This window comes from Fusarium proliferatum (assembly GCF_900067095.1).
Source record: "Fusarium proliferatum ET1 genome assembly, contig: FPRO_scaffold003, whole genome shotgun sequence".
Taxonomy (NCBI): domain Eukaryota; kingdom Fungi; phylum Ascomycota; class Sordariomycetes; order Hypocreales; family Nectriaceae; genus Fusarium; species Fusarium proliferatum.
The window spans coordinates 477,200-488,976 of record NW_022194792.1 but is presented as its reverse complement, the minus strand read 5'-3'; the positions used below and the strand labels follow the sequence as shown (position 1 = coordinate 488,976).

General features: G+C 47.3%; 6 protein-coding genes across 6 annotated transcripts; 4 read left to right on the top strand and 2 right to left on the bottom strand.

The window, feature by feature from the left end:
- Nucleotides 1-338: 338 nt before the first annotated feature.
- Nucleotides 339-1,212, bottom strand: FPRO_07020 (uncharacterized protein; the record flags this gene model as incomplete). Its single annotated transcript, XM_031228002.1, has 3 exons — nucleotides 339-560; nucleotides 605-715; nucleotides 760-1,212. 3 exons carry the CDS (start codon nucleotides 1,210-1,212, stop codon nucleotides 339-341), a joined length of 786 nt encoding a protein of 261 aa, XP_031078382.1.
- Nucleotides 1,213-1,941: 729 nt separating this feature from the next.
- On the bottom strand, nucleotides 1,942-2,284 carry FPRO_07021 (uncharacterized protein; the record flags this gene model as incomplete). The annotated part of the gene is made up of 2 exons (XM_031228001.1): nucleotides 1,942-2,048; nucleotides 2,182-2,284. 2 exons carry the CDS (start codon nucleotides 2,282-2,284, stop codon nucleotides 1,942-1,944), a joined length of 210 nt encoding a protein of 69 aa, XP_031078381.1.
- A 668-nt stretch (nucleotides 2,285-2,952) lies between these two features.
- FPRO_07022 (uncharacterized protein) lies at nucleotides 2,953-6,728 on the top strand (the record flags this gene model as incomplete). Its single annotated transcript, XM_031228000.1, has 4 exons — nucleotides 2,953-3,089; nucleotides 3,141-3,355; nucleotides 3,399-3,515; nucleotides 3,568-6,728. 4 exons carry the CDS (start codon nucleotides 2,953-2,955, stop codon nucleotides 6,726-6,728), a joined length of 3,630 nt encoding a protein of 1,209 aa, XP_031078380.1.
- A 238-nt stretch (nucleotides 6,729-6,966) lies between these two features.
- FPRO_07023 (uncharacterized protein) lies at nucleotides 6,967-8,356 on the top strand (the record flags this gene model as incomplete). The annotated part of the gene is made up of 3 exons (XM_031227999.1): nucleotides 6,967-7,306; nucleotides 7,361-7,801; nucleotides 7,851-8,356. The coding sequence occupies 3 exons, from the start codon at nucleotides 6,967-6,969 to the stop codon at nucleotides 8,354-8,356; spliced, it is 1,287 nt and encodes a 428-aa protein (XP_031078379.1).
- Nucleotides 8,357-9,049: 693 nt separating this feature from the next.
- FPRO_07024 (uncharacterized protein) lies at nucleotides 9,050-10,108 on the top strand (the record flags this gene model as incomplete). The annotated part of the gene is made up of 2 exons (XM_031227998.1): nucleotides 9,050-9,416; nucleotides 9,468-10,108. The coding sequence occupies 2 exons, from the start codon at nucleotides 9,050-9,052 to the stop codon at nucleotides 10,106-10,108; spliced, it is 1,008 nt and encodes a 335-aa protein (XP_031078378.1).
- Nucleotides 10,109-10,823: 715 nt separating this feature from the next.
- FPRO_07025 (uncharacterized protein) lies at nucleotides 10,824-11,696 on the top strand (the record flags this gene model as incomplete). Its single annotated transcript, XM_031227997.1, has 1 exon — nucleotides 10,824-11,696. One exon carries the CDS (start codon nucleotides 10,824-10,826, stop codon nucleotides 11,694-11,696), a length of 873 nt encoding a protein of 290 aa, XP_031078377.1.
- Nucleotides 11,697-11,777: the final 81 nt, after the last annotated feature.

The window sequence follows — 11,777 nt, the reverse complement described above, 5'->3', positions numbered from 1 at the left end:
GGAGCTGTAAGTTGGGCTCGGACAATCCTGAATCCCGAAGAAAGATTGAAGGAATTAGCCTAAAGGTGAAGAGCGGCGTGAGTCAGACGTTCATCATGCGATTTATAAGCTGTCAGATCTGTTGCCAAGGCTATTTTGAATCCAAGTTCTCATAACGGCATAACATCATGATTATAGTGAAAGCCGTGTAAAAAAGTCTGGGATTGAGTCTATCATGGATAACTGAGCACACTTCACCACATCCGGCGTATGTAGCCTTAGGGGCACCATAGTCACTAAATATGGCTATTTATTCCGCTTAGCTTACTCTCGGTCATTGTCGATCCGCCCTGGTCTGCTCAGATCTCGATGCTAGTCTCTCCGGTACGTGAAGCATTACCCATGATCCTCACGGTCTTTGTGTCCCGAAGCCACTCAACAGTCAATTCACCACCTTCCTTCGACTGCTGCAAAGATCGTAACGTGTTTCCAGTGAAGTCTGGATGGTACTGCTTGAGTCGGGCAGTGGTCTCGTCGTTTGACAAGACGTGAGGGATGATGGCACGATGCGCGGAGCCAGTCTGTTGATATTAGTAATGTCCATTTCAAAGACGGAGATACTTACCGCGGCGTCCTCATGATTGTTGCCTGCGATGCAGTTGATGACTCGAGTATGGATGTGCTCTGAAGAGCCTGTCGAAACTTGAAACATGTAGATGAAACCATTCAGTGAAGCCTGCTAAGTTAGTTGTGTACTGCCAATGATAGCGATAAACTGACCAACTTAGAGGCATCAAACTTCAGAGCCTTCAAGTCAAGCTCAGGACTGAACTCAAGCAAGAAATACTGATCTTGCTCAAATACACCAACCGGCTCTCCTTGACCTTCCCACTTCGAGCCAGATGCAACTTCAAAAATACCCTTCAGTTCTCCCCACCGCTTGCCATCCTTCGACACGGAAGGAAGGTCAAGCAGTTCTGGAAACTCTATACCAACCAGCTTCGCATCCTCAAATGGACTCTGGTTGAGAGATGCAGAGGCAATACCATGAAGCCTGGTGAGATACCTCAGCGTTTGCGGTGCATTGGGAAGTGTACTGAACAGATGCTGCGACAAGGCGAGAGTGGCATGACCGCACAGCGGGGCTTCGTTGACGGGATTGAACCATCGGACGGCGTAGTGAGCTTTCGCCGACTCATTCTCCGGATCAAGAGGGAGCGCAAATGCAGTCATTGGGAGATTGATGCTCGTCGCTGTCTCTTGAAGCTTGGAAACAGGAGGGAATAGTTCGTATGGGAATGCGCCATTGTCATCCTTTGGGCTGGCCTCTGACTTTGGTAGGATAATCACGGCTGCGGGATTGCCCTGGGCCCTTGCCGACGAAAAGGCTTGGTATGTAGTTTTTGTAAGAGAAGTCATCACGATTTGCTTTTAATGATGTTCAATTGCAATTTACGGGGAGAATCTGAATGAGAGACTGGCGAGAAGTATTTATTAGATCAAGATATTATCTCAAGGGCGTAAGTGACTCATGCTGACCCCGCAAATTGACTTTTTGGAGATAGTGTCATTGCTTCTGAGTGGGTATTGGGATCATTTCATGAGCGTCCACGACGTGCAACTATCTTCTAGGTTGCTTGAACATAACCACGGTTCCAGTAGATATTTCCCTTCGTCTTAAATGGTTCATCATTACCTACAGGTCCGGCCAGCTTGATAAGCAATGGAACTGTTTTCGGCATAAGTATGTCAATCCCGACGCTAACCGACAATGTTTCGCAGCAAGTTTCCGCGATAATATTCTACATAACTCAGAAATACGCCAGTGCGAGTAGGAGCATCTATATTTGTATATACCGATCTATCTCGAGTGCCTATCATCCATAAGAAATAACGGTCAACAGTTATCCCATTGACCGAACGTTCCAGGGTCTAATCTAGGTTCTTTCGTTATCGCTCCGCTCATTTCAGCAGCTCAATGCCATTCCAGGGTCTAATACTCTGAGAGTCGGTTCTCGCGAGGTAGTTGGCAGACCGTCTTCGACCCTTAGTGCCAGTGTGATACCTCGCTCCGATACGGAGCAAAAGAGTTCAGAACGATGTCTAGAGAGATGCGCCCTGTGAGATGGGTACCCTGGAACAAGCATCAAGGCTCGGATTAGCTCTGTTGGAATGCAGAGATCATTTCAGTGAGTAACTCACATGGAGTTTGAGAGCGTCTTCGGTACCATGCATGTAGAGCGTAGAGCGTCGGCGGAAGGGCAACTACCAAGCTTACGATTGCGACAATGATCTCGGCTTTCATTTTGCGGCAGGTTTTGGAATAATGTGCAACTAGAAAAACTGAAATGTTTCCAAGAGAAGATTTCTTTTTTGAATCATAAAACTCTCGTGAACAGGCGATGGCGATCCTGGCTTTCTCGTATATTTGTAAATGGAGATAGTCTCAAGAGACGCAGCCACAGGAGGATGCGTCAAATGGTTTGCCAGCAACATTCAGATCGCAGCACAGCAGTGGGTGGTCACATTTGGTCAGGCAGCCTACTTACTGTGGGTCAGATTCTGGAGAGATCCAATTGACTTGTGTCTTGTGTTGTTACGTACTGTTCAGCCGTGAGCAGCGACCCGCAATATTATGGATTTGACGAATGAGCCCCAATTTGAAGTTACACAGCACTGACAGTTCCGTGCAGAACGCGCCCCTCTGGACTGGATTCTGGTCAGAGCCAATGAAGGGACCTAAAGCTAGGCGCTAGGCTTGGAATGAGGCTTGCCAACTTCGCAAGCCCCTCAGATTCTGGATTAGACGAATCAGAACTGATAGGGCAGAGCGTCATTGGGCACGTACAAAAGTCAGCGATGCCTGCGGTCAGCATCCTCGATTCTCAGTCTACCATTCCTCGCTAAGTCTCCGTACGATACAGTCTTCGCCAGTTCCAGCCTACTCAACACTATCGCCCTTGAATGGCCCCGATGAGTGCAACAAAATCTCAGCCAAGCGCGGCGGACTGGTTGGCGCACAAGGATTTGATTCGACATGAGTACCTCGTCAAAGGCACTAAGCTCAAAGAATTAGCAATTATGCTGAAATCTGAAGGACTACACGTCTCGTTTGTATATGTTAGCCGTGCGTTGCGAGAAAATTTCTAACTTGATAATAGAAAGGGGCAGCTTGAATGTAAGCTAAAGAACTGGAACTTTTCCAAGAACATCGACAAAGAGACATGGCAATACATTGATCGAAAGATTCGCAAGCGCAAAGATGAGGGAAAGGAAAGTGATGTCATACGGGATGGCAAGAGATTAAAAAAGGTCAAAGTCACGAAAGAGACGAATCGTCATCGAGAATCAAACATCTTTGCTCGATTCAAAACACGTTCGTAACATTTGTACTTAGTGATCAGTGCTAACCACTATAGCAGCTCCACCATCTCCAGCAAGTCTGCAGCTTTGCATTTGTACTCCGCCAGCCTTGCATATGACCTTCGAGTGGCCTTCTTCTTTGCCGTGGCTCCGTATGCGTGATACTTGGAAGGGTAAGCCATCATCAGGACTAGGCAGCCGGATTAACTTACGCTTACTGAATAGATACGATTAGCGTTACGGTATCCAACGACACAATAATTCAGCAGAATGAAGACTCGTGTCACATTGTTTCGTCATTGATGACAATCCTGGCCCCTTATGGCAAGGATGTGGAACCACCGTCTTTATCCAAGCTGATAGCAAGTGCCAGTAATGCAATGCCGGAATGGTATCCTGACGAGCACATCAGGACCGCTCAAAATCTACTCACTGGCCCGTTCTCTGAATTCAGCGCCGAATACTTCAAGGTTATGGTGTACATGGTGTCGAACGCAATGTCAATAGATTGGCCATCATCTTTTGTTGCCTATGTTATGGGAACGGGAAGGATGGGGCTCCGAGGTCATTTAAACAGGCTCCGGAACGAGAGCCCTACCATTCAATCATTTCTGGAGAAATTATTCCAATCCGAGATTTACAAGGCAACTTCACTATGTGACAAAAAAGCAGAGCCACGGGGGCTTGAAACGCTCACCTCGCTTTTGGAATTAGGACTGGATCCGGACTACCCTTGCTGCATGACTGACCATATCTTGACGATTCCATGTACTCCGATCCAGGAGGCAACCAGAAGCGGCTGTCTAGACGTTATTCAATTACTTCTCCGATTCCAAGCCCGAGTGGATCGGACACACGTCAGTGTTAAGAGCAATGCTTTTGTCAACTTGGCCTTAGATGCTCCGTGTTCTAACTCTCAAAAGTTACGTATTCTGACCGTACTGTTTGAACATGAGTTTCTCAACAAGGATGAAATGGTGCGTGCGGCTATCGAACTGCATGATGAAGAAGCAATTCTCAGTATCCTGGGTTGTGGTATTGACGTTACAAGTTATGAGTCTTCATGGTTACATAAAGAAGACCGACTTTGGTCACAATCTAGTGTGAGTTACGTTGCAAGACCGTCAGTTCTCATGATGGCAGTCCAGGCTGGTGGGAGAATTGCGAACTTGATGTTGGACCACCTTTCACTAAAGGGCCAACCATCACCTTCAGCCCTAGCAGATGCCTACATAGCCGCGGCCTATGGAGGACATCATGACATCATGCTGCGACTGGACGCTATGCATACTTCCGAAGTGGCTTGTAACAAAGAGGGCATTACACCTCTACAGGCAGTAGTGGTCGGAGGCGATCCTACTGCATGCAAACATATTCTTGAATGCCAAGGAGGCACAACAGCGTCGTTGGTTCTTGTCGCAGCCATTCTTGGAAACCTGCGAGTATTGCGATTGCTTATGGAATATGGAGGCGACCCCAATGCTCTATTCTACACCCACGACATCCAATTGTATGATTACTTCAACATCGGCCAATACCACGCTGGAGATTCGGACATCTTAAAATTGATCGACAACCGCAAATTTATTCACCGTTATGACGGACACCCGACCCCTGTCCTCTCCATTCTCATGCATTCAGTATCTGATTATGTTTTTCTGGAACTCAGTGTCCTGACACTGATAGAGAACGGAGCCACTATACCTCGTAGCGAAATGGGTACGTTTTCAAGGCTTTGCTTTCACGAATGTCTCAAAGCTGCCCTCGAGGATGGCGGCAATCCAAACGATGTGGATGAAAAGGGTGATACGATGCTCCAGTGTGCTTTGAATAATGATTTTTTCGACGGGAGAGACGACCAAGCTATGAAACGCCTTCTCACTGTCGAGCTTCTAATAAAGGCGGGAGCAAAGCTCACTGGTGGGGAAGTTGTGAGAGCCATCTATCTTCGAGAATGGTCCTTGGTCTCATTTCTTTTACAAAACGGTGGAAACTTGAATGATGTTGACGACACGGGACGAGGCTGCCTAGAGGCCGAAATAGAGGCACAGAATGACCGAACCCTACAAGACGTTCTTGAAGCACAAGAGCTTCCAATCGATGCAGGACCCTTCTGTGCGTCTCTACGAACGGGTGACTGGGCTCTTGTCAGAAGGCTTCTCAAAAGAGCTCATAAGCCGACAGGCTGTCACCTGGTGGAAGGAACCGCCGTGGGCTTGGCTGCTAGGGCAGGGCAGCTTGATATCCTGGACAAACTCCTCGCACGATTTACCGACCCATCGGTATTGAGCTTGGCAAGAATTCCTGAGTATATTTTTGCCAGTGATGTATATTCTGTGACTAAAGGGAAGGGTTGGGTTGCTGGTTTTTGGCGTCGTGCCACTGATCGGTGCTTTAGCGTGGGCAGTCCTCTTGCCCTGGTCGCTTATGGAGGGAATACTTGTGGTTTTGGAGAGCTCCTTCGCCGTGGTTGTAAGATGGATACAGTGAGCTGGGCCGTTGTTGCACACAGTACGTGTTCCTCTGAGTATTTGCAACTGTTGAAAGAATTTAGTTGCGGACTCGGCAATGCCACAGAATACGGCAAGCAATTCGGAACAGCATTGTGGAGAGCGATCAATCATAGAAAGTTTGATCTAGCGCAATACTTAGTGGAGGTGGGAGCAGATGTCGATGAATACGATATCTTTGAAAGTGGATGCACATCGCCTTTGCAGTGCGCGATAAATTGGGGGCTTATTGAAGTGGCAACATACCTGCTTGAGAAAGAAGCAAACATCAATGCCCCACCAGCGTTTGAAAAAGGCGCAACTGCTCTTCAATTCGCTGCCATACACGGCCATATCGGACTTGCAAGACAGCTTATTGAACTCGGTGCCAGAATTAATGCACGAGGGTCAGGCAAAGATGGCAGATCAGCTTTAGAGGGGGCGGCTGAGCACGGGAGACTTGACATGCTGGCACTCTTGGTGCATCATGGCGCTGACACAACGGGTCCTGGTCGTCAACAATTGATCAATTCTGTCGCATTTGCCCAACAGAATGCACATATCACTGCGGCCGAATGGTTAAAGAAGAACTGTGGTTGGTGTGACGAAGATCAACGTCAGTTGAAGTTTGTCAACGCCGACGCTGATTATCCTGTTGGAGAATGTATCAGGGCATATTGTTGCGACGAGTACCATGACAGTGATACTCAGTGCGTTTATCACTATACTGAGGAGCAGAGGCAAGTCCATTATGATGACTGCAAGCGTTGTAAGGACCTCATAAATCATCTGGACGATAGCAACTTGTCAAGTGAGGACGAGGAGATGGATTCAGAGTGGGTGGATGATGATCAAGACACTGCACAAAGCCTGAATGTTATGGAACAATGCAATTAGATATCAGTTATCAGAGTTGATTTGTCACATTTGCTACTTTTCCCAAAATGGTGGGTGTAAGGTTACGGCGTAAAGAGGCTTGAAGTTAATGCAATCTTTATTAAGCATATCTCGTTAATGATAACTTACTGATGGAGTGACCCGAATCTGCCATAGGGGGGTATTCAGTAAGTGGCACTTCTTACCCCCCACGCTGAGATCCTTCAATTTTCTCGACCGTTCCACACTTCTCGACGGCATGGCAGCCTTTTGGCTGCTCCTGGGCCTTCTCGCCCTAAGCACAGGAAGCGGTGCCAATGGTCCCTGCGAAGCGTCTCTTGGATCAAGTACCGTCGATGTCATTCGCACCAGCACGACAACCAGGAATCAAACGATAACCATAACCGACAAAATTATAATTCAAACTGTTCCTCTCAACATCACCAAGTCTAAAACCCGACCGACTTGGTTACCCGTGACCGACAAGACCATCAGCACTGTGGGTATCACTACGACAACGACCATCAGAGCGACATTCACGAAGCTTGTTACCGTGACTGCAAACCCTGGAGCCAAGATAGCTACTATCACAGTTACCAGTACATATAGTCAATGCATAGCTTTTGATTATCACAGCTGACTTCTTATCAAAGAGCCAAGCTTTGTCAACCGAACAGAAACCATGACCAAGACAAAGACCAAGAGGAATACGATCACAACCACGACATATTTTGCCACGACGATCGGTAGACGGCCCGGCTTTACCGCCATTAGAGATAACATGGAAAGGATATCTTCTGAGTTTGAGGATAAAACTTCAACGGTCGGGTTAGACGCTAAGCTGTTCTCACATACTCTGTCAGTAATATGCACTGATAATATGCCGATAAAGAAGACTGTGACCACCACCAGCTTCGGAACGCAGTCAACAACACTTTCTAAGCCTTCTATTGCGACATCCACAGTGACGGTCTGGACGACTATCAATGAGACTCAATATCCTCCTGGCCTTGCTAGCACGGTGACTACTACTGTTTATCCCATCCAGACGGCAGTTATCAACGCCACCAAAACTGTCACCGTTGATGAGAAGGGTAAGTACGAAACCATATGTTACTCCCTACAGTATTGACTTGCTTCAAGTCACGCTGGAAAGACAAATTCCCCAGGAAACGCACTACCAAGTCTGCGATGCCGGCAGTTCCAACTACCTCTCCTGGGCGCCAGGAGATAATCCGTCAGACAAACGCATGATCAAGGAATTCTCGCGCCAAAACCACGAAGTAAACCCCACCGAAATCAAAGTCAGCGACGCAATCGCCTGCTGTAACGAGTGCATGAAGCGCAAATACTGCCGCATCAGCTTCTGGGGAAGACCCCCCGGCACAAAACGAGAAGTGCCGCACTCGTGCTATATATACCTTACCATCAACATCCGGCAGTGTATGGATGGGGCGCAACCGCTGTACGCAAGGTACTTGGCCGACCGGCAGGTGTTGGATCCGATTACTGCGCCGTGGTTTACTTTCAGCAATGGGCCGTGCGGACAGTTGAAGTTTGGGGGGGTTAAAGACGATAAATGGCATAAGCCGATGAAGCATGATGGTTTTGATATCTGGAATAGTATGGACGATGAAGGTACACCATAGTTCAGGCCATGACGTTGTAGTAGATAGCTTCTTTGATCTGTTGGGAAAATACGAAAAACAAGGGTACGGATGGACAGATTGATTGATAGTTAAAGCTTATGATATCTCAACGAGACATATCAAGCCAACACACTGAAAAATAACGGATGGATAGATCTACGTTAGTTTAACGCCGAACATCAAGTACTGTGACTTTGGCGCACGTCAAAAGAGGTTCTGTCCCGGTATATCTTCAACATCCGTACAATGAATTTTCGGATATCCGCAGCACCGGGGGAGATCAGGGTAGTCAGCAATCACAAGCTTATCATGACGCACTAAAATCTCGGGAAACGCCAAGAAGACCGAAAGGATTCTCCCGCAGCCAATCAAGTGAAGCTGACATTTCTGACTGCATTCCGCAGGCGCTAAACTCCCCGTTCTTACGCTGTTCAACGGATATCCGATTCCCGCGAATAGGGCTGACTTTGAGATGGTAATTGTCAGAAATGATAGTGACGAGTGCAGGTGAAGTAGTATTAAAGTGAGGGGTATCTTTGTCCAAATGAATCTCATCATCAACATTCTCGTCAACATTCTCATCACCATTCTCATCAACATTCACAAAAAAGATCAACAACTTGACTCTTAAACATCCATCTACCAATTCAATCGATCGATACACATTGACAACATCACTCAATATCATTCAAAATGGTCGCAATAAACACAATCAAGAAATCCAACCAATCAGCCCTCCCCCAATCTCTCCCTCAGAATCTCACCGCTGTTTTCCTCGGCGCCACATCCGGTATTGGCCGCAGCACAATCAAGCAGCTCGCCATTGCGACTGATAACAAGTCGCCAACAATCTACATCGTCGGTCGAAGCACTTCAGCCGCTACACCGCTAATCGCAGAATTGCGACAAAGCAACTCATCCGCCATAATTGAATTCATTGAGCACGATGTCTCTCTTGTCAAGGAAGCCGATGCGGCCATGAAGGAGATTACGAAGCGAGAGACCAAAATTGACATTTTGTTCATGTCTGTTGGATTCATGTCTTTTGAAGGACGAAAAGGTAAGCCTACTTCACGTCTTCCAATCATTGAAGTCAACTAACAATATCCAGAAACCAAGGAAAAACTAGAGCCCTCTTTGACAACCCGCTTCTACAGCCGCGTTAGAGCCATCCAAGTCCTCCTCCCTCTTCTCAACAACAGCCCAAACCCCCACGTCACCAACATTCTCGCCGGCGGTCAAGAAGGTCCTCTCATCGAAGATGACCTCGATCTTTCCAAACCAGGCAACTTCGGCGTCGCTTCAGCAGCTCAACAAGCAGCAACCATGCTCACTCTCACCCTCGAGCGCTTCGCTAAAGAAAACCCGAAAATCAGCTTCGTGCACGCTTTTCCCGGTTTGACAGCTACACCACTTCTTTCTCGTGGTTCAAGTGGGATTATTGGCTTTCTGCTCCAGTGGATTGTTACACCGCTTGGGGGGTTGTTCTTTGCTAGTCCTGATGATGTTGGTGCCAGGGTGTTGTTTTATGCGACTAATGCGAGGTATACTGTTGAGGAGACCGAGAAGCTGGCGACACCGATTCCTGACGGTTTGAGGAAGGCGGCAAGATCTGCTGGTGGTGTGTTTTTGATTGATAATAAGAGTGAGGCTGCTGATAATGAGAAGGTTTTAGTTGGACTGAGGGAGAAGATGGCCGACACGGTCCAGGCCCACGTGGACTCGGTCTTTGAGAGGGTAATCCAGGAATAACGAGAATAGGTTCGTGATGGAAAAGAATGATTGGATGTACAGGAGTTTGGATCATATCAAGGGCGCAATTTGATGAATTTTCTTTACCTAGCAATAATGACAGTACTGGCTTTACAACTTTCCTTACACTAAATCAAATGGCTTTGGTTATTATTGGGGATTTAATTTGATATGCACTCGATTAGTTCTACACAGCATTGGATATGGCGATACTTCGCACTCTCTCTTCGGGTCCGGGGGCCCGTGGAGTTACGTCCGAAAATCCATGGTGGCGCGGGTGAGCAACATAATCCTTAACAGTTATCAGCCAAGATTGAGCATGGTACTGTTAGACCTGGAGTCTCGGCCCCGCGGGGGATCTAATCACTATGAATCATCGAGGCGAATACCCTAAAAGAGCCTAGACCCATTTCTTTGACTCACCTCGATTGCCCAATCATGTTGATTAATTTTGGAGCTGACTTGGAATCGAGAATACCACAGGCAATGGGCAGTTCTATAAAGGTTGCATACTCTACCCATCAATTGAAGTCCTTAAAATTCAATCAACAGGAACACTTACAAGGCTTAAGCTTCAGAAAGTATCGACTTCATTTTCAACACTCGACTACTCAGTCTCATGCTAGGAACAACAACCACCACTGCTGCAACAACTACTACTCCTTCCATGAGCCTACTCTTATCCGAAGAAACCAGCCCTTTGACACCATACATCATGTCTATCAACGAGTCTGCTCCGGCTCCTCAATCATTCACGCCAGGCCAATGCCTCTTTTGTCCCTCTGTCTACCCGACACTAGCCGAAAGCATCGCTCACATGCAAACTTCACATGGCCTCTTTGTTCCCTACAAGCAGCACCTCCTGGTAGATCTCGAGACACTGTTCAGATATCTTCACCTTGTTATCTATGAGTACCGAGAATGCATACACTGCGGGACAAGCAGAGCTACGGTTCAGGCTGTGCAGCAGCATATGATGGGTAAAGGCCATTGCAAGTTCGACGTGTCGGAAGGATCAGAGTTTGCCGATTTCTACGACTTTTCACACCAAGATCGTCATACAGAAGATAAGGTATTGGATGAAGACGTTGAGGAAAAGTTTGAGTCCGACGAAGTGAAACCTGACCGCAAGCCACTGCAGGTTGACCAGGATTCGATCCGCCTACCCTCTGGACGTCTCATCTCCAAAAAGTCATCAGCGCAAGTTGAACCATCGATTTCCCAGGTGCGCGAGCGCAGGAGGACCCCTAGATCTCAACTCGAGTATTCATCTGTCGAAGTCGATGAGGAAATTCCCATGCACGACGAGCATGCGCCTGGCGATTGCGATACGAGGCTTTTATCGAGACGAGAACGACGACAGAAAGCCACTGTTACCTATCAACTTGCCAACATGAGTGCCGGTGACCGCAGCGCTTTGATGCACCTGTCTGCATCTGAGCAACGTTCATTGATCGCCGCTCAGCATAGATTTACGGAAAAGATTCAGAAGGAAGAGAGCCGGAGACAGCGCAGGATTGATCGTAAGGGAAATAAGAATCTGTATGCTTATTGGCATACGGAAACTCCAGTGTATCAGTGTGGATAGTCATATTAAGAGAACAGAAATCAATAATTTCCAATTCTTGAGCTTCAAGCATTTAGGATAGTGAAGAAGAGTATATAATTG